General features: G+C 39.6%; 1 protein-coding gene across 1 annotated transcript in view; it reads left to right on the top strand.

Annotated features, from left to right (window-relative positions):
* Positions 1–22875, top strand: part of LOC104521414 (potassium voltage-gated channel subfamily KQT member 5) — a gene marked incomplete at both ends in the record, with an annotated part of 46902 nt that overhangs the window by 10186 nt on the left and 13841 nt on the right. The window contains 4 exons of the mRNA XM_010163399.1: positions 299–394; positions 3557–3651; positions 5193–5219; positions 14585–14805. Coding sequence (XP_010161701.1) covers positions 299–394; positions 3557–3651; positions 5193–5219; positions 14585–14805 — 439 coding nt within the window. The remainder of the gene's footprint in view (positions 1–298; positions 395–3556; positions 3652–5192; positions 5220–14584; positions 14806–22875) is intronic.

Here is a 22875-nt window from a genome sequence, read left to right as displayed (position 1 = left end):
TATATATATATATATATATCTCCATGGCCTTTAGAGTTGCAGAAACAGTATAGCACAAACCCAAGCAATGACTGGGATGAGTGGTGGATGAGTAGCGCCACTGATGTTATCTCTTAAGTAAGGAGTCCCCTGCCTCACCATGAAAGGGGCACTGTTGTTAAGCCTTAGCCTGTCATATACTGTCATAAATGTGTTATCTGAAGCAAACATATGGCATAACATCTCCACAAAATCTTTGTAGTCGATTATGTACATTTGTTGAAGAAACCACCTCTATAAATGGCATATTGTATTGCAGGGCATCCTTGGCTCAGGATTCGCATTAAAAGTGCAGGAACAGCATCGTCAGAAACACTTTGAGAAAAGAAGGAATCCAGCTGCCAGTCTAATTCAGGTAAATATGAAATCAGTGAAAAAATAATAGTAGGTGATTTAAAGTACATATTGGAACAAGCTTTATTATTTCAATTGGGAAAGTTTTGTGGAAATAATCTTTAACAGATTGGTTAGTTTCATTAAATAAGTTTGTTCAGTGATTGCCATGTGTTGCCATAATTGTGTATATAGCATAGTTTTTGAGTTCTTCTATCCATGCTGAAGAAACCAAGTCAAGGATGTCAATTGAATGCCTGCAGTTAGTGAATTACGTAGAAAAATAGAATTGATCCCTAGACAACCCATCTGACAGCATAGCACTCCTGCCTATATTAAGCTACTTTTCATCTACTACAGGGTTTAGAGTGCTCCAATGAGTGATATATTTGGTGAAAATGAAAAGTGTCCTGCCCAGATAATTCCTTTCACTACTAGTCAATTCAAAAGCTGGAAATGTAGGCGCTAGCAATTCCAAAATATCTGAAATTGTCTGAAGTGGTTTCAGCTCCAATATTGACACAATGATTCAGATTAACGATGGAGAAAGATATTTTTTAAGCAAAAGTGGCATGATGTTTGTTAAACAGCTATTCTATATGGGTTTTTTCCTTAACTTACAGTCCTAGTTAAAAATGAGAAAATCCTCTACAGAATGATTTTGCACCAAGCTTTACTCTACTTGATGCACTGAAAAAAAAAAGGGATAAATAATCTTCCAGCATCTTAGTTTATTTTCTTGGAATCCCAAGTTCAAGATAGATGCTAGGCTGTATTTGAAGCATTCTTAAAGTTAACAAATGTTTTCCATTGTTACTGTTCAATGATTATTAAATTCTAAATATTTGAGATTTAATATTTATTTTAATAATTACTAAATACAAATCCACTCCTTTTGCATATTTTGTACTGTAGAATGACTGTCTGGGACATTTTATAACACATATAACCTAATCTGCTTACAAGTTTGATTACCAGAGGAAACACACAATAGACTGAGGTTTTTGGATGTAGCTCTTCTTATTGTATGACAGTTGAACCAAAATATTAGTAAGACAGCATGCTAAATAGATTAAGAGTAGCTATCTGACTGATTTCAGAAAGTAACTTTCAGTGGTCAAAATCATTGAGAAAGGAGGACATTTGTGGAGAGATCCCATGATGAAGGCTGTTCAGCATTTACATATTAATTTTCATGTTCAGCATTTTCAGTGATCTGGAAATTAATATAAAATTACTGACTGAGGTATTTGCCAATGGCACAAGGCCTGGCAGAATAGGAAACAGGAGGGCAGGCACATGGAAATGAACCTGAGGATGATCTGGGTGATTTTATAGGGTGGAATGATTCCTACCGAATGACTTAATACACCAAATACAAAACTTGAGCTAGAAACCATGAATTCAGACTATTACAAGAGGCCCCTGTCCCAGCATTAGTGACCCTGGAAAGGATTTGACAAAGGATGAGAAATGTAGAGGAGAAAGAGAGGGAAAGAAGAGCTTCATACAAGTTCCCAGTACGTTATTCCAGTTGGTTTATTACAGTCTTTAGATACAGCACCAGAAAGGTAACAAGGAGGAGAAGGCTGATATTACCACTCTGTATGGTGATGCTGATACCAACATGCTACATATCAACTCAGCATCTACTCTTTGTAAATGAGACTGGAAAATTGGAGAAAGCAAAGAAACATTGTGAAAAAAAGAGACCAGGACTGAAGAAAATTTTGTGTGCATAAATTCAAAATGTGTCTGAACTGCATATCATTGTCTACTATAACAGTGCCCAGACTTTTTTAAATTGTCTGTTGTGAATACTGATAATGAATTACCATGGAAATCAGTATGCTCTAGCTTATCAGCATGTCTATTTACTAATCGTTTACTTTGTAGAATTAGTCTGTGCTAACTCCTCTATTGCCATAGATAGACTGTTTGCTAGAGCCTTTACCTGAGTTGAAGATAGCTAAGATACCACTATAGAAAATTAAAATGTTTCTCCATACCTTTAGTTTATAAGAAATATTCAGTATTAATGTTATTTGAACATAAAAGTCCAGAGAGGAAGTAGGGGAACCTACAAGACTATTCAATGTAGCAGACAGAAACATAACAAATATATCTGGCTATAAGCCCAAACTAAAGAGTTTCAAATTAAAAATAATGCAGAGATTTTTGACGATGAGGATGATCAACCAGTGGAAAAATTTACAAAGGAAGTGACAGATACTCCATCTATAGATGAAGACTAGATGTATTTCTGGGAGATATGCAGTAGGAAAACACAGGGTATTAGTCTCCATACAAGAATACCTGGATGACATTTAATGGTTGACAATATACAGGAAGCACAGATACTCAGCTAGTACAAATGAATATAGTTATGCTGACATCAGGGAAGCTGTCCCAGTTTGTAAAACCAAGGATCTGTCTTACTATCTACATGGAGTTATAAATCTGAATGGTGAATACATTTTCAGTGCTATGCTTCGGTCACTCACCTTTGAAATGATTTATTTTGTGTTTTAAAACATTTAGCAGCATTTCAAACCACAGAGAATACTTCCATTTTCTTCTGAATGCTTTTTGTCTGGTTTTCATTATCATTTACAAAATGTATTACAACACTTTCTTTACCTCAGACTGCAAGTTTGTGCGGGTGTCCCTTGTGGACTTGTCACAAATAAATCACTGCAATGCTTTTTGTGTTTCACTTCAGCACCTTTATGTGCTGAATATCTTCTGGTGTTTCCACAAAGCCAGTAACTCTTACTTTACCACGTAAAGTGTTCTGTGATTCACAAAAGTTTTGGTAGTTTTTTTACTGGTATTTCCTTCATCAACCTAATAGAACATCTCAATCTGAACAAAATCCCCTCTCTCCATAATCAGTGCGGTGGCATTTTCACTTCATGTTCTTGGTTCCTTTGTGCTTTTCTATTGTTTCCCCATACCAGGCTTCTTGGCGATTTTATTCTACCGACGCCAGCCGAACAAACCTGACAGCCACCTGGCGATATTATGAAAGTATTCTTCCTCCCCTCAGGCATGTATCAGTGCTATGAATGATAAAAGAAAGCCATGACTTGTATTGGTTACTAATCTGCTTTTCAATTTTTTGTTTCATCCCCTGCTCCCTCTTGCCTTGTTTTTTCTTTTTTACCATATATCCTGCACGTAGTGTGTATGGCGTAGTTATGCGGCTGATGAGAAATCGGTTTCCATTGCTACCTGGAAGCCTCATTTGAAGGCCTTGCATACCTGCAGCCCTACAAAGTAGGTACAAATATGGCAGCTGGTGCTGTTCTCAATGTCTGTTCAAGCTTATAGAGAATTACTATTTGTCTGTTTCGTCTTGTTTTGTCTTCTTAAGTCTTCATTAAAAATTTCAACTAACAAATCAGATCAATACTATCTAGGAGCCTAGGACAGTGGGACAAATACAAATCATTACCATTTATCTAAGAAATATCACTGACCACAGGCATTAGAAATATTTTTCCAAAAACCCACTCATATATCAAGGTGAATATTTCACCCAGTTCCAAGTTATCTGTAAGGAAGAAAATATTAAGTTTAATGCAAAGCTTGTTCCTTGATTTAATGCTATTTTTATGCCTGTCCCTCTGTATAAGGCTATAGCAACAGATCTACCTTTCTAAGGGAAGAGAGCCTTATGGTGTTCTGCAGGTGAATGCACTGGGAAATTTTCTCCTTTTCATCATAAATTCTGATGTATTCAGTATTTACTTAGGGCAAATTATATCCTTGCTTATAGGCACAGTCAGTGGAACATGACTAAAAGGACCTGCTGTCACATTTTGGCAGAGAGGGAATATTTAATGTGCTAGTTTGGGTGAGAATTCACAGAACATTGGCAGCAGAAGACTCTTCAATAGTTTAGTAAAAGATTTACCAGAATGTAGTAAGCTGACTGATTCAATATGGGGCACAAATCAGGAAGGAAAAGATACTCGATAAAAATCAAAAAGGAGAGTGCTAAGAGCCTTATGGGAAAGCTCTGATAAGCATCCTAACTGTTGTTATTGCAGACAGTGCAAGAGAATTAGTGGTTTCTCTCAAAGATGGGTGATGAACATCCACATGACAGTAAAAAGGTAATCGTGTGCCAAAAAACTCAGCCAAAAAAAGGTTTGGCTGGGTACCCAAAGCTGATCTTTGAATTTCAAAGAGTTGACAAGAACAGAGCCACAAGTAATCCATTACCATAACTGCAATTCCAAAATGCTCCAAACTAAAAGGAGCTTTTAGATTAAAAGTTACATGGAATATTGATTTTTCACATATACAAACAGGTTGAAGGCAACATTGGTATAAATGGATGGATATAAAATTATATAAATAATGAAGCTGTATTCCACCTAAAATATTGTCAAATATGACTATCCCTCAAAAGTGTATCTACTTGTTATTTTAAATAAGCATATTGCTGTGCTATCCTAAAATTAAACCTTTTTATTTACCAGAGATAACTTTATCTAATAAGAGCCTACAGCTTTCTGTTATATATGTGTCAGCAATGCATTTTGCCTAAGTGCTTTGCCAACTCAGTCTGCAGTGGTATGTACTAAGCATGTTATGCATGTATCAAAACAACTGAAAAGTTTATTTTTCGGAAGCATTATAGTTACAAGTCTTGCTTGAATGTTTTTGTGGTTGCAATGTAATGTGTGTGTTGTACGCTAAGTAACATATCCATTTACGTTTATCATGTGTCTAACATCATCTGTAACTAAGTCATGTGATTACTATCTGCATAACAAGTATATTTTTCCCTCCCACTCCCTGACCTGAAGAAAAGAACAAGGGGAAGCTTCTAGCAGGTTTGTAGTTTCTTTATTTATTTTATCTGTGAAATCGATGCTTCTTAATGGCTTTTAGATGTTTCAGGTTCTGTAACTGTTACCTGATAATAATCACAAATTGCATTTTTTTGAATTCATATTGATAGACTAAAGCTGTTGAAATTTACTTCTTTGTCACAGTTTTTGTATGGAAAAACTAGGCAATCTTTTACTTTTTAACTTGGAGGGGGAGCTCAGTTTGAACAGCAGCAGAGAAGCAAGTGGAGCAGCCTCCACAGACCCAGCTCCTGGGCAAGGGTGGGTCCCCTGGATTCTGCCATAAAATCGATGCTCAAGGTTTCCAGGAATCACAGTGAAAGCTACAGGCGTGCAGTTGAATTTGGCTTTGTGAACCAGCCCATCAGCCCCTGTCACCAGGGGAGGACGCCCTCAACGGTGCTGGCTGGCTGTCACCTCGGCAAGGGTCCATGATGCCCTGCAGGAGCATCCTCAAGGCTTCCTCAGTGCCATGTCTCCACATTTTTCCAACTTTCCTGCCATCCCTTCCTAAAGAGCGTTTTGGGGATGGAACACCTCTCCTATGAAGAAAGGCTGAGAGAGTTGGGGCTGTTCAGCCTCGAGAAGAGAAGGCTCCAGGGAGACCTTTATTGTGACCTTCCGGTACCTGAAGGGGTCTACAGGAAGGCTGTGGGGGGACTTTTTAGCAGGGCCTGTATCGATAGCACAAGGGGAAGTGGCTTTAAACTAAAACAGGAGAGATTTAGACTAGTCAGAAGGAAGAAATTTTTTACAATGAGGGTGGTGAAACACTGGGACAGGTTGTCCAGAGAGATTGTAGGAGCCACATCCCTGGAAACATTCAAGGTCAGGTTGGATGGGGCTCTGAGCAACCTGATCTAGTTGACGATGTCCCTGCTCACTGCAGGGTGGTTGGAATAGATGACCTTGAAAGGCCTCTTCTGACCCAAACCATTCTGCAATTCTATGATTCTATGACACGGCAGGTAGGGGGAAAGCACCACGGCAGTGGCTCACCTGCTCCCGGCAGCACAGTTTGTGCTTTCGCATGGCCGTGTTTGGGTAGAGAAGGTAGCCTGGCATCTCTCCTTAAATAAGCCCCCTCAGGAGGGCAGGTGGTGTTTCCACCCAACCTGGATGTTGGCTGAGGACTGGCTGCCTACAGCACACAGAGGCAGGCCTTGGCAGGGCTGTCCTCCTGGGATAAATAAAGCCCTGGAGATGCACAGTCCTAAGTGGAAGTGCTGCTCTTTGCCATACTTAAGAGCTTGAATCCTTAGGGACAAGAAAGGCCTCAGTGGCTACAAAAGAGAGATTACACTACCTCCGAAACTCATTAGGGATGGGAGTCTGCAGGCGTTTGGCAGCCAGCACTGCCGTATCAGCACAGAGAATGGCGGAGTTTACCTCCTAGCAGAAAACAATGAAAGCCAAGAAAAGAAGTGTTGGTGACACATCAACCCCTGAAATACATCAGCCCCCGAGTTGTACTGTGGTTCACAAAGAAGTCTTCTGGGTTATTCAGTCGGGGGTGGAAAGTCTTCACATCAGTTACCCATGTCCCATTCCACTTTCCAGATTGCTCCTCTGGTGCCTGACTCCATCCTTTTCCCCAATGTGCACATAACTTCTGTTAGTGTCACAGTAACTTAAGGGGACTGGATTTGCTCTGAGATGTTCCCCATGAGCACTTCACCTGCTCTGTCGTTTCTATGACTTTTCATATACATTACCTGCATAGGCTTGCTAGCAACATACTGATCTCATTAAATTATTACAGCCTGATCAAAACTTTTTGCACTTGCCAGACATATTTCCTACTCCTTTAACTGCAACATTTAAAACTGACTTCAGCTTTTTTAAAGATGAGACTGAAGCTGGCAGTAAATGAGTACATACCTCCAAAATAGTGATTTATGCAGAGGGGAGAGGTTATTCCCATTTGTACCTGTGAGCACTTAAAGAGACAAATTTACTTGCAATAAGTAGAAGCTAAATGAAAAAAAAAAAAGAAAAAACCCAGTTGTCAAAACTGTATTACATGCTCCATATTAAAGGTCACTGTTGTGGTTTTAAAAAGCAGTCAATGATTTAGACAGATTTTTTCACTTTATTTTCATTGAATGGAAGATGTTTGTCCCTTTCGAGACTCTTAACTAATATGTGCACTGTTGCAAATTAGTGTAGGTATGAAAATTAACTAGTTAACTCCTGAGATCCTGGTCTACAGTTAAAAACCCTACAGACCATTCAGTGCCTTTTAAAAAAGGTGTGTTTTGTTGGTGGCTGTTTTATTGTTCCTAGCTGATATATTGCTATATGTTTGTATCATTTAAAATACATGTGGTGTAAGTGGTCTTTTGTGGTAAAGATGTAAATGCAAAGTGCTGCAACATACTTTGAGATAACTGTCCTCGACTATTTAACTTCTTTCTTACTGCTATGCTGAGTGACTTGCATGGGATGCTATGTGAACTAAGTAAGCTGCTTCTTGTTTCACTCTTTAAATTAAGATGTATTTGCAGTAGTGCATTGGATTGTTTCTGAATATGCTCTTTGCTCTGTACTCCATTCTAATAACAGTGGAGAAAAACTTTTATTACTTTAGGTAAAAGTGAATTATTTTCTTTCCTACCAAAATTACTTTATAGAAATGAATTCTTGTGTTTTGTCATGTATAGACATATAGTCTTTCATTCAGTAACTCAATGTTGCTGTGCATTTGAGCTGAGAGAGCTGTGCTTATGGGGCTGTAGCTTCATACTGATTTTAAGAAAAATATATATGTGGTATTCCTCAATGTATTACAAGTATTCTAATTAATCATTTATCAAAAGTAATGGTAGACAACCTCTCTGGTGTATCCATGCTGTAAATGAGAAATTTCTATAAATCAGCTCTAGAGTTCTGCAAGTCATTTAAAAAGCCTATATGTTAAATTCTCCATATCTACAAATGCACACACTGATTTCTGTTCAATTATATGATGTGACTGAAATTCTTCCCGTGCAGGAAACTAGATCAAGACTGATGAATCTTGCAACATTCTGAGAATATAAGCAGTCTTAAGCTGTGTGTAGGACATGCATTGGGTGTCTGCAAAGAATTATTATCACCCGTCTAGTGTTGCAACTAGTGAGCCTGAATTTGAATTCCCTATTCAGACAACTCTCTCTGGTGCAATAAGGAGGAGTTTTGCCAGTATAGGAGCTTGGGAGAAACACTCATCCCTGCTCTGAGGGAAACAAGTAAATTGTACTCTGGAATTCTCTCCACCTCCTATATCATATCTATTTCTAAAAACAGATTTAACATAAACTCTCTGCATGCACCGTATGAAAAAGAAATTGCCAGTGTTGCAGAATCTAACTTGAGGTGGAAAGAGCCTAACCCCTTACCTACCAGTGGAATGCTCAGTAACATGGTCCTCTATCTCCCCTCACTCCTAGTAAGCTTTGTAGTAATAAACAGAAGCTCTTCAGGATGTACACCCCTCGGAAACATAGGTATTCAGCATCCTGCCTATTCACATGATGTTTGAGAATGCTGACTAACATCAGGTGCATGATTCATTTACTTCCCCTCCTTAGTGCTTTAAAGTTCCTTACTTCTCCAAAGGAGGATTCTTGATTTGTTGGTTTGGGTTTTTTTTAAGTGCTTGTAATTCCCTTGTTGCTTGTTGCCTGCAATGACATGAAGACAATGTTAGTAATACCAGTTCTTTGAAACTCATCTGGCCAGACAATTGCAGTGTGCAGCACGCCACCGTTTGCCGAAGCCCAATTCCCCTTCTCTGCCTGAGACTTGAACTTTTGGAATGTTTTACCCTGTGGAGATCTGAAACTGGGGTTGAATATTTGGGTAAAGATATTTCCCCAAGTCCAAGAGGATTTCTATAACTACAGCAGTTGAGTTTTCCATCTAGTAATTAGTGGGGAATACTAAGCTATAACATGCTAGACAATATCAACAGTCAAAATGTGCAATTGTTGTTGTTGAGAAGAATCCCCTTGGACACAGCCTGTGAAAGCTGTGCCTGTGTCCTGTACTGGAAGGTAGAGGAATGCATGTGAAATCAACCACCTGCTTCAGCTGAATTCTGTGGAAATTGTGTCTCTTACCAAAAATGGTAATTCCTAGATGGATGGATCTTATGGGGAGAAACTCTTGATTTATAACTCAAGCTTATTATTTTTTTTCCTTACATTTAAAAAATAATTTAAAAGACAACAGAAGTACAAACTGATGATAGAAAATGAAGAAAAAAAAAAGTAGTTTATCTTCATCTGGAAAATGTTTTGGAAAAGGAAAAAATACACAAAACCCCTGAACATAATTTATTTTTTTCTATTTGACAATTGAACATTAAGTCATTACATCCCTGAAATTCTTGTTATTACTCATTGAAGGTATGAGATGTAACACTACATTTCTTGGGTCCACGCTCCTACCATGAGACTGGTGGAGAAGTCTTGAACATTTGTACTTCAGGCCTCACTGTACTATCTGTTGTATTTGTATTTGTTCATCTTAGCTTAATTTCAGTGAAGTCATCTGAAGGCCTGGTAAGAATCAACATCTGTATTTATTGGAAATTGTCTGCTAAAAATTGGCACAAGTTTGCTTGCTGTTGTTTACGGTGGGTGATGTTTAGCAGGGCCTGTAGCAATAGGACAAGGGGAAATGGTTTTAGACTAAAAGAGGGGAAATTTAGACTAGACAGAAGGAAGAAATTTTTTACAGTGAGGGTGGTGAAACTCTTTGCCCAGAGAGGTGGTTTAGAAGCCCCATCCTTGGAAACATTCAAGGTCAGGCTGGACTGAGAAACCTGATCTAGTTGAAGATGTCCCTGCTCACTGCAGGAGGAAGTTGGACTAGATGACCTTTAAAGGTCCCTTCCAACGCAAACTATTCTATGATTCTGTGATATTTTTTAGCAGTTTTAGCTTCTGTCTTGACTCAAGATCCAAAGCATTCTCCCTCACCTTCAGGCCCTTCAGTTACTTCTGATTCATTTCAATTTCTTCCCACTACTGCTTCCACTAGTCAGCTCAGTATGAAAAGCTGAAAAACAAATTGTATGTTGCGACTAGTAGCAAGCAGTAGTGCTGCAGGTCTGCAGCTGAAGCAGGGCAGAAGATGAACTTGACCAGAAATGAACAAACGTAGCCAGAGAAATAGGGAAGTGGGACTTGGAGGCAAAAAGATGCTCAGTTAGCCAAAAAGTATATTAAGATAGTCCATGGAAGACAGACAGAGCTGTGAGTATGGGAGAGAAAAGCAAAGGTTTGTAGGCATTTATCAATTAACACAAAATCTTTTCAAGTCTAGTCATTTGGTCCAGCAAAGCATTCGTTCCCCCTGCAATGAAGCTACAGTGACCTCTAGTGTCCCTGAACACCTATTCCTTCATAAATCAAAGGTGTAAAGGACAGAATTTAAAAAAGAAGAATTAAGAACTATAAAGTCATTTACTATCCCAGGGAAGTGAACAGCTCATGCGTGTACTGACGAGAAGAAGATCCTACAACTTACCTTCCAGAAGGCAAACAAATAAAGTCACTTGCTTTTTTCCCACAGGTACCAGTTGTAATTTATCTCCATTAAAAGATGCTCCAAAGCTCTAGTGTTGTGGATATGAATACATTCCACAACTTGCAGCCTCCAAGAATAGAGGAGCAATAGGTCCAAAGAGATTACCATTGCCAGGGAAGACTGTAATAGGAAGCAAATATGGATATAAACCAAGTGGGATAAACTATCAGTCATGTAAGGTACAAGAAACGATGGACAGACACACATCTAAAGGAATGCAGAGAACTGAAGACATCTGTGGGTCTTTCAGATTCTTGTTGTTTAGATTTGATTCAGGAACTTGTGTAATTCCATTTTCCTGATTCTTTCTCATGGTTTTTGCCTTTTGGGCCAACATTCAACCTGAAGTTTGGAAGTACTTAGAGGGATATGTTAATTTCCAATGGCCATTAATAGGTTTACATCAATCCAAGGGATTTCCTTCAGATATCTTGTAAAAAGAGAGGAGAAAAGGGCAGAGAGAAAAATGTAATAGGCTAGGTCCTGCAAGCGGTGAAGGATTTTCAGCACAGCACTGGGCTGTGCTAATCCAACCATCATGAAATCAGAGTAAAAGGCCCTAAAGGCTTTAGGGGCCACTGATTCAAGTGCGGAATGCCCATGGATGCTTGAAAGAGCATAAGATTGTCTCCACTCTGTATCTAATACTTCCTCCCCAACTATTACAACAGAGAACCAAGAGCCAGGAACTATATAAGCTGTAAGGAAAGGGACTTTCACTGGGGGAAGAAGCCTGGTCAGGATGCCCCCCAAATGGTCTGATTCAGTTATTCCTTCATGATTTGTTATTTATCATATATAAAAGAGGCCTAAGCTGCTCCCGAGGACAGCAGCTTTCTTCTCGCAGGCATGAATTCTCCACTGCTGTAAGTCCTACAACTTATACCTGTGCTGAGTAGGACCAAGTGACTTCGGGATCATTTCCCACCAGTCTCAAAATAGGAACAGGGATCCAAGAAGAGAAAAACTGCTATAACCAGTGTCTTTGGAGAAACTCTTAAGATGCAGAGTAGAGTTTCCAAACCACGCTTCCTTCGGGGGCTGCATTTCTCTTTGTGATGCAGCATCCTTCGCATGGACCCTTGGCATGCCATTATATTGCCATTGCTACAAAGCAGATTTTAATTATTTTTTTTTTTAAGTATGAGGTCAGCATTTTAAATTAATATTTTCATTCTCAATGTTGCACTTTTGAAAAATGTCTCTAGTACAGATGAAGTGTCTACTGTTCCTTTCACCATTGCCTCATTGCTTTGATTTGGAGAACTAAAGATATTCAGGTTAAGTAGCCATTGTGTACCATTCAGCTTTTATAAATGAAACAACCATGTGTACAAATAATTTCAAGGCAGCCATTGCTTTCATTAGTACAAATTAATTGACAGAACAACATGTGTGCTTTTTTCATATTTTTTTTAATTTGCATTTTTGTTTTGGAGTTAATGGGATTATAAAAAATATGGTCCATACTGGTAATTTTTATGGCTATTTCATCAATTTTCCTTTCATCTTAATTAGTGTAACAGGGAGAGACCTGTCCAAAAACTTTTTTACTCTAAGAATTAAAAAAAAAAATATAATCTGATTTCATGCTTCAGTAGCAAATACAATTTGAGCCATAAGAGGAGTTAAAAAAAACACAGGGGACACATGCCTAGCAACAATATCTATAAGAAGTAGCCCATTTTGATTCTGTTCCTCATGCTGTATAGTATGATAATGCAATAATGTGGTTAATAAATATTTTACAGCTGATATTTTCATTAAATTTTACAATGCAAAAGATTCCTGAGCTGAAATGTAATTCAGTCTTGAAATGTAATTTTTATTGAAAAATAAATTTTAGAACTCACTTTTCTTTCAAATAGTAGGTTCTGTGGGTCTTTTGTGTTGCATATGCAGCAGCACACAGTACTGCAGGTCTTGGTAACAATTTGCAATGGAAATAGATAACACTTCCAGCACCATGATGTGTTTATTTCAACAATTGCTTACTTTGGGCAAGGGAAGAAGGGGATTACATTCAGAAATTACACTAAAGATACTCTTTCAAGTGATTCAACATGCCATATAGAAATACATTTATCTAATAATCTTTCTATTGATGTGCTCATTTTTAGCATTCTTTGAAATTATCTTATTATAAGCTTCCCAGCATGTGCTTTGCCTGCTACAAACTGCATCCTTTCTGCTCTCAGTGATGTTTGTATTCAGAATGAAATGTTATACTATGCTGTGCTATGCTATGCATGGACAAATATATCCGATTATCTCAACATTTCACAGACACAGAATTTTATAACTACTTTCCATTTCATATAATTACATATTAACACTGAATTTTCAGAGTGCAGTAGGTTAAACATCGAAGAACCACACAGTCCATGTTGGTATTAATTAGCTGGAGAATTCATTTCTCTTGAAAATATTTTATGGGCATGCTGAAGTTAAAAGCAAAGACTTTGAGAGTACTAGTAACTTCAAGAGAGTACTTAACTTCAAGTACAATTATAATTTGCAGGTAGACAGCCTTTGCTATAAGTGTTTTAAAAGCACCCCCCAAAGCCTGTGCCAGGGCAGTAAAACTGCAAGACCCAGTAACATCATAGCATGAGCAGCTCCTGCATTGCTCACTTCATCTCTCCCCTTGCAAGAACAGGACCACTGATCAAGATGAATGACCATTCCCTTGTACAAGTGATTGAACTTAACCTTGTAGGTAAAACAAGGGTTTCCAAACATTGGTATCAGACTTGCTTTCTGTTTTCCCTTTCTGCCTTCTGCTACAGGAAGAGACAAACAGAGGCAGAAAGGTTAAATAATGAAAAAGTGTAGGTGGATAGCCACGGTGACCACAGGATATTCACCAGATATATTTGAACATGAGCAAAGGTAATTTAAGCACTGTGAGGTAGAAAACCTATATATCCCACATTTATCTGACTGGAGGGGAGAGTTGTAAGCACAGGAGGGGAAAAAAATCAGCTTACAACTGTCCAGCTCTAAGACCACAGGGCCACCATTGATCCAGCAGTCACAGTCATGAGCTTGGCTCTCATACCTGCCCTAAAGCGCCTGTCCAATACCACCTGCAGGCAGTCAGCTCCCAGCTTCATCTCCAGCCATGACCTTAGTGAGCACACAGCACATCATTACATTTCTGTTAATCGGTCATCATGCTGTTTCTTGGATGTTTTGTCAATTTTGGTTTTGTCTTGTCCAGGTAAGTGCTGTAACAAGGTATTCTGGATATGAGTGATCACTAACATTGCATATGAAATGTTGCAAGTGACACATCTTGAAAAAGCATGAATATACTAACTATTTTTGCCTGCTTAAAAAAACCCAGACAATACTACATGGCATGCAGTAATACTAGAATACATTTTGTTCTTGCTTATCTGAAGAGATGGGCAGAAATGCACTGAGCTGGGCTGACTAAGATGGAAATAAACCTATTTAAAATTCAAGGAATAGAAAAAAAAATTAATATATAATAATTGGGTGAATTTTTTTCTATTTGTTAATTTTAATTTCCTTTACAAGGTTATTCTGTATTGTAAGATAGACTGACATTGATAAGGTCTCTATCAAAAAACATTTATCTCAAATAAGTTTCATTCACAAATTAAATAGTCAGTTAAAATAAAAATGTGTAAGAAACAAATTCATACTATTGAGAATTTTTAGAAATTTTTTCCTAATATCATATAATAAATGAAAAAGAAGTGGAAGAACCATGAAATAAAATACATTTCTCTTCCTCACAGTCAAAAGCTAAGTTTTAAGGAGCGGGTCCGGATGGCCAGCCCACGAGGTCAAAGTATAAAGAACAGGCAGTCTTCAGTTGGAGATCGCCGGTCACCAAGTGCTGACATTGCCACCGAGGGCAGCCCAACCAAAGTCCAGAAGAGCTGGAGCTTCAACGACCGAACCCGCTTCAGGCCCTCACTGCGGCTGAAGAGCTCGCAGCCCAAACCCGTGGTCGACGGTAGGAGTTTCTCTTGCCTTATTTGCCAGTGCGTGCTGCTCCCAGCCTGCTCAGGCTCTCACACACCTGCACTGTGAATTCAGCCTGGTTTTGGAAAACAGGGCAGAGATACCAGAAAGTTACAGCCTGCTTCAAACAGCATGCTGATGGGATTTTTATTTTTTTTTTAGATAAGAAATCTTGTGTCAGCAGTGCATAGGGAGAGACCAATGGAAAAGGGGATCACTATGGAAAATCATAGATGGACTAAATGCATCCCGTGGGTTTGGCCACACAAAACCACTGTTGCTGCTTTTATGTATTGCTTCTAAAAGTATTACTTTTAGGAGTAATACTTTTATGAATCGCTTTCTAAAAAGTATTTTAGATGTAGGAAGGACTCCTAATGTGTGAAGAAACGGATCTTTGTGAAAATAGCAGGCTGACCCCACAGCAGGCAGGAATGTTGCCTTTCCCACATGCTGCCTCCCCATGGGAATGGGGGCTGCCCCTCTCTGCTCTCCATTCACCAGTTAAGGTCCTCTCAGGCATTAAACTAGCTGCTGTTCAGGCAAAGATCTTCATCTACAAAAGCTTACCAAAATGGAGACAGTGACACCCCTAAGCAGGGACTACCGAAGCAGGTGAGAATGGCCTTGCAACAGGCAGGAGCTGAGAGCGTGGGACGAGCCTGATCCTTGTAGAGACAGGTCCTGCACTGAAAGGTGCACTCACACAGCTCTGAGGATACTGCTGCCCCAGAGGATTTGGGTTTCTCCATTCACGTTTTTCCCATTTTATGAATGTTCTGTCATTGCCTGTGGGGCCCCCAGGCAGAAAATAAGGGAAACAAACTGACTGGCTACAACAGAAGGCAGTGACCCTGACGGTATGGGAAAGGTACAATGTCAATCATTTGATTCAAGTAAAGAGATATAACTTTAAATTCTTTCTGTGATGGCAATCATGCATGTTACATCCAACAATTGTGGTAAAACTAATTAAACAGAAACACAATTTTGGTATCTGGTTCCTTTTAAAGAGCACATGTTATCACAGACATGTAGGTTGCAAAATACTCATTGAACTGAAATGCCCCATCCCTCAGCTGAGAACGTCCTACGCAACACATCTCATCAGGAAAAGCCTGGGTAAATAAACATTTCCTGGAGGGCAAACAAGACAAACCAACAGTGTTTGCTAAGGTCATCGTTCAAGGCTAACCCTCCCCCATGGAGACCTCTCAGATGCACAAACCCCAAATTTGGCTGTGTTACAGTGAGCTTCTGGGGTGTACCAGCCACCAGGCTGCTATCCAGGTTGCTCACCGCTCCTCACTCCGATCTAGGGCACAAGCCCTGGCTTGCATCCCACAGCAGCTGTGGCACAGGGGCTGTATGATGCCGGCCTCGGTCTCACTCTGATGCGGAGCTGGGACAAGAACACTTGCTCCACAGTGGGAAGTGAGAAATGCTCTAGGTACCAGTGTGGGGTTCAGGCTACCCTGTCTAAATTTAGACTTCCTACATAATCACTTACATAGCGCAAGTATCTCCCCAAAACCATGCCAGAGGTGATTTCATAGGTTAAACCCTCACAACTCGCACTGCGCCTGGAAGTGACCTACGAAGAGAGTAATTTGTTGAGCATGCTCCTGAGATATCAGCAGCTCCCTTTTGCTCCAGCCTCACAGCCTACACATCACTCAAGCATCCATTTGTTTTTTCATCAGCCCATTTGTCACAGAAACATTTCCTCAGCGTGTCCTCTATTTTGTCCTGTACATATAGTTGTTAAAAGCAATGATCTGCATGAGAAGATCATCTTCCCTCTTACTGTCTCCCTTTCATGGAAAAGGTGGCATAAACAGCACCTTGGGTATTTCTGTAGATAAAAGATAATAACAACAACAGAGTGTTCATTGCTGAAACCCTTAAAGATCTTCCCGCTCCTCAGGGCGAGCACAGTCTGTTTCCTTCTCAGAGGTTTCCAGCTACTAGTCCACCCTTATGAACTGGGGCCAACAGATATGACCAATTTCTCATCCGTGGCAGGAGGAACAGCTTCCATTGTCTCCAGCTTTTAGGCAAATGCCAAGTTTCCACTCTGGGACCTCATCCAGCTGCTTCTAGGACTGGTATCATCAGAAAGATGTCCAGAGTGCTCATTGCTGAAAGGCAGCTCCTTGCTACCTTACCTAATTCATTGCAGGGAAAGTCAGACACTACCAACCTTGATTTTGTTGTTGTTGTTGTTGTGTTACCAATGTCATAGTTTGATATACTTTCTGCATTTGACAGCTTAATTAAAAGGATTTGGAGATAATATATTTAGTTTAGAATATCTTGCATTTTTCACTGAATGAAAATACAATATTTGTAGCTTTTGTTAATATATCTTGGTTGTCAGGTCTTCCAGTTTCCTCCTTTGGCATTCTCCAGCCAAAGCATTAATTATTTTGGTGTGCTGATCTTACTGCCAAACTAGAAGCCCACCCCTTTCTAGATCAAAGTCTGGACACTGAACAATACCCTTGAACAGCCGGTCTGGTGATTCTCCTTACATCTCTGTAGCATGTTTCAGGAAGAAGAAACAACACTTGCAATAGACCCTTTGAACTGAGTCAATATAGCACTGGGTACCCAGTCCAGTGACAAAACTTTATGTCAGGGATCTAAGGAAAAAATAATAAACTCTCATTACGAACTTCCCCTTCCAAAAGAGAAGACACTCAGATATTTACTTGATTTTTCTTTCACCGTATGGAATTTGGGGTTGTAAATTATCTTCTACTAGCACAGGCAGAGAAGTGATTTCATAGCACCTCACTATGAAGGTGAGGTGCATTGAGCTCTGTAAAAATAAAGCAAAAGCAAAGAAGCAAATACATAGGTAGAGGGTTTATAAAGGAAGAGACGTTAGCATATGGGGATGATCTAAGGCAGGTCATGAATGCAGCAACTTTGCATTGATGTTCTGATAAAGGACGTGGTTGGAATCTGGGCCAAAATTATCAGAAAGAGACTGCTGGAAAAAATAAACATTAGCAATTAGAAACTATACTGTAAAGGGAGGTTTCTGATCCAGACAGGAGCTTATCAAGGCAACTAAGAGGCTAATATGATTGAAAATGTAGTAGCCTTCCTCTTAGGCTACCCAGTAACAAAGGCTTACTAACACTCCCCCGCTGCATACTAAAACCACAGAAGGAGGGTTTCTTGGCAGCAAGCAAAACATTTAAGCTGGCCACAGGTATGTCCCAAAAGGATTTTGGCATAGCAGTCTTAGAGCAGTATGGACAAAACTGTTGCACAAATGGCTTTATTTATGGACAGCAACAGTTCTCTGAAACTGCCTATAAACCTTTTATTGCTATTGCCAAAGATGGCCTGGCAACGGCAGCAATTATTCTAGCTACATATGTACATTTGCAAATTGAATCCAAACCTGAGAGGGCTTTGATGGCTGGAGAGAGCTTTGGTGGCGTGGCTGCAGACGCTCTCCAGAGCATTTAACAGTGCTGGGGAGCAAAGTCAAAACCCAAGACCTACGTAATCTGATTTTAAATACATATCCAGTCTCTGGTGACATGTGGCTCACAACTGCCAGAAGTCTTGTTGAAGAGGAGACCCTGCACAAATTAATGAAGGTGCCAGGATGTTGTATTTCCAATCCCTGTTATGAGTTTAAAAGGGAATTTTCAGGACCAGGCAGATCAGAGAGAGATCTTCACCACTCAAGAATGATAAATAGCAAAGTTTTACAAAGCACACACCTAAAAGGATACAAGGATCTTATAGAATCATGCAAGAGCCTCCCCCAAAGGGATGCCATGTCACACAGGCACAGATGCTGCCTGACCTCGGAGCCGCAGGCAGCCACCACCGTATCCATTCACTGAGTGAGCCAGGAGCCACCTCTCGCCCCAGGACTGCCTCATGCAGTACAGCTTGTGTCCCTCCACCAAAACCAGGGAAACCACAGCCAAACTGCCTCTGGGAAGTGGTCTGTGGCACATGAGAATACCCACTGGCAGGGGCCAAACCCATGGCAGAGTCTGTGCAAGTGATTAAATAGCACAGGCGATCTCAGGCCATTGCTTAAGACACTGTGCCCGAGCCTTGTTGTATCCAGACATGGAGACCTACCTGACAGAATCTCTCCTTTCCTCTTTTCTGAGGAAGAGAACCTTTACTGCTTAAATCATGCTCCAGCCCTGCACAGCCATAGCTGGAGTAATGAACAGATACTGTGTTGTGCATGCAGTTCTCAGTGAGGGACACAAATGCCCTATTATACTTGTTTTCTACCATCCCATGTTTCTAAGCCTCTGCCTGAGTTATCGTGCCTTTAGTGTAACCTAGAGGTATTGTGTGGCTTTTTGAATAAAACATCAAAAGCATTCAGCACTGAAGATATTACAAACATATGTCATTTGATTAATCAAAAAGAACTCTCTAGGGAAATATTTGATTTCTTGCACCATCCCTGAACATTATATGCTCACACGACCTCTAGCCTTTCATTCCCTACAGAGTACTTGCACAAAATCCTCAGGGTAGAGTATATTATAAGAGCCATGGAAAGAATGCAGTTGTGCATCTCAGCCCCCATATCCTCAGTTACTACCATGTAATTTATGTATTGCAAAAATGACAAGTTTTCCTTTCAGTAGCACAAATATCTTGACCTTGTATAAGGTTCACTTGATGTGGCAAAAGTTCTTAGTTTGGTTACTTTTACACCTCAGTTATCTTAAATTTGCTGATTCACCATGAAGCTGCATGATGTCAAAACAAAGCTGCTCAATTTGTATAAAACCCCGTATGATGAGAGTAAATGACATTTTATTAGCAATATATCAATTTGTGCTAGACAGGAGATTTATTTTCTTGTGATTGTTTAAGTTGACGATAGAGTTCTCGTTTATTACATTTGTCACTGTAATTAATTAGGAAGGTTTTATAAAAATAATCTGGTGTTCTGATCTAAGCTGCAAGTCATTTTTTCATTTTGTATAAATAAGTACAGGCCATTGGTTTTGAGGCACTATTTTAGTTTATTCCAACAAAGGTCCTGGCCCTGTGAGTCCATAATTTAGTCTCCCTCTTTATGATACATCTTGAGGAACTTGCTATGTGCCATTGCTCACCAGACTGAGCGCTTACTGGTGGTCACAGGTGGATGATGAGCAAGCTCATCTCCATGAGGGACAGCAGCAGACCATCACACAAGAGTATGATTTGCATGGATTTCAGACAACCTCATCTGCAGTGAAGAGTACACAAATGAGTTAAGAAGTCATTTTGAGAGGATGCTCATAAAACTTCCCAACCACCATGTAACCCACTTGCACCAAATCTGAAACATTTGAGGAATGTTTTCACTTTTATAAAAAGTTGTTGAGGAAATCTTTCATGGCTTTTTAAAATACAGAACTCTCCTGTGGCTACCTGAATCTAAAGCTGCTGTCCTTCTCTCTCCCTTTTCCCATGGCTACCACCTCCTTCAAACAACAGGACCTGGAAGTCTCCCAGGGCACAGGACCTTTGTAAATGTTATGGAATATCAGAAATCATATCAAGATCTTGTAGGGAGACAGAGAATTAGGTGTGACATTTAGCTCAGTATCCCACAGTTCTCAATCTTATAATATAGATCTGCAATTTCTTTCAGAGTTTTAATTTCTTGTATGCAGTGTATGTAAAATAACAGAGCTGTGTATCTAAAAATACACTAAAATCGCACCTGTAGAGTCACCCAGCATTTTACTCTCTTCCTCTTCTCACATTGACATCTAAACTTGCTGGCTAATCTGCCACTATTTATAACAAGATCAGCCATTTTAACTGCATAATTATTGTGCATATAATGAATTGTTTTTAGGAAGTCTCCTGGTCCTCCCTATCATCACTCAAAATTAAAAGGAGTCTTTTTAATTAAGTAGTGGGAGCTGTTCCATGAAATATTGCCAGTGCAGAAAATTTTTGAGAAGTTAAATAATAACTAAAGATAATTGAAAGTTGTTAGAAGGGAATGCTGGAATTTTAGATATTTGGAACTTGCCTGCATTATATGATAACTGATAGAAATTAGGTTTCTGACCTTAAAAAACTGCAGTTACTAAAGAAAGTCTATAATTATTTAGTCTACTAAAAGAAAGTAGACTAAATAATTATACCCAAAACATGTAAAAAACTTTCCACCAATCCTGTTTTCCATTTTGGCCAAATCTGAGCTTTTTTAGACATGCTTATATAAAATGCTGGTAGGGATATTCTTTATGATATTCTGCTAGCTACCAATTCCAGTTCTGATGTCCTCTTCTCTTCCCCATCTGGAAAGTTTTGCCTTTTTCAGGAGAAAGACAAGGGAGAAAGGAACAGGCAAGGCATACAACACTACTGCACTCCACAGGTACTGCCTGCAGGGTCAAGGCCCAGGTCATGCAGAAATTAAAAGGAGCTCCTACAAGCTCCTGCAGAAGTGCTCCTCCTTCCAGGAGGCACCAGCTTCCTTCCTTTCCTGAGAAACTGCTTTCCAGCATGGAAATGGCAGCCATTTCATAAAAGCTCCCTGTAAACAATGCTTGCAAATGTTATCAGCCTTGTTTCCTCTTGCTTAATTTTGCCACATGAATACTGTTGTGTACTACCAGGGATTTTTGTGTCATTTTCTAGACAAATATTAAGCATCTAACATGAAGAGCACATCATGGAAGTTTACTTGTCCCACCTCCTTCCTTCTTTCATGATTAGAAGAAAGTCTTTTATTTTTTTCAGGGAAATAAATACATGATTCACTCCCTTGGGCCTCCTTTTCCTGGCCTCTGCTCTAGAAAGCATGCAAACACAGGCTGCTGCTTTTCCCTCTTTGGGGGAGCTTTGGGCGTTCTTATCATTAAGCATGCAATTAAGTTCCATCCCAATTAGTGTTGCTTTTTTCAGTTGATTTTTCCTATGGAGCATAGCAAGCAATCATGGTAAAATGATTTATGTGAACTCTTTACCGAAAGAAAGTCAGCTTGTTGATGGTTTAAAGCAAAGAAAAAATTGAAGGAAAATCACTTCTAGGAGTAGTGAAAGGAATTTTTGTATTAATGGTTCAACAAACAGGAAAGTAATGAGAGCTTGTGAAGAGGTGAGAAGTTTTGTGAAACAAATTTAAACAAAGGCACTAGGCTGAGACATTGTATTTTGACAAAGTGAAATTGCATGAGTTGTATGAACATAAACCATGAAGATGTTTGTACTTAGAATAATTTTTGAGGAGAAAATGTAACTGAGATTTTGTGTAACATTCTGTGCATTATGAAGATCTGTGGAAATACTATAAAACATGCGCAGGGCATCTCCATTTTTTAGAGATTATATACTAAATCCCTAATTCTTCACAGCAAATGCTCAGGATGAAGAGAGGTACTTCAAAGGCAGTGTAAAGCTGAGTGAAATGCACTTACCTTGCGGGCATCCTAGGCATTACCTACAGCAGCATAATAGGAGTTCTACATTGCTTTCAAAAGGGGCTGAAAGAACAGAATAATGAGACTATTAAGCTGCTAGCATTGCTTCTTGAACAAGAGGGGTCACTTGAGCTCAGTAGCCATTTAACAGTAAGGCAGTGAGGAGCCTAATGCTAAAGCAGCTGCCTGGGCACCCCTGCTGCAGCAGACCTATGCATCTGCACCTTCCACAGGGCTGCACGTCCTGTGACGGGATGGTCTGTCCTCCAAACACTCTGAATTTATGTCTAACTTTATTTGACCAGAAATTAGATGCACTGAATTCTCCACTCATTTTCTTTCTGTCCGTTCATGCAGAAAATGAGTTTGGAGGTGAGTGAGCCATGTCAGGGTGCCCTGCACTGCTGCCCTGGGCAGCTCTGCACTCGGATGAGGCTGCCAAGCGGGATGGAGAGCAGGCTGCGGGACTGCATTATGAATTGCTTGGACTTCAGTTCCCAACTTGAACTCTGGATTTTGAATGATAGTTATAAACTATGCCTTTTGTAACTCAGCACCTGTGAAAATTAGGCCACCATCCATTTTTCACCTTGAGTCATGCATTACAATGAAAATCAATCAGACTTTTT

This window comes from Antrostomus carolinensis, unplaced genomic scaffold (genome assembly GCF_000700745.2).
Source record: "Antrostomus carolinensis isolate BGI_N321 unplaced genomic scaffold, ASM70074v2 scaffold1142, whole genome shotgun sequence".
NCBI classification, from domain to species: domain Eukaryota; kingdom Metazoa; phylum Chordata; class Aves; order Caprimulgiformes; family Caprimulgidae; genus Antrostomus; species Antrostomus carolinensis.
Note: the sequence above shows the minus strand (reverse complement) of the source record. Positions and strands in the feature narration are given on the sequence as shown.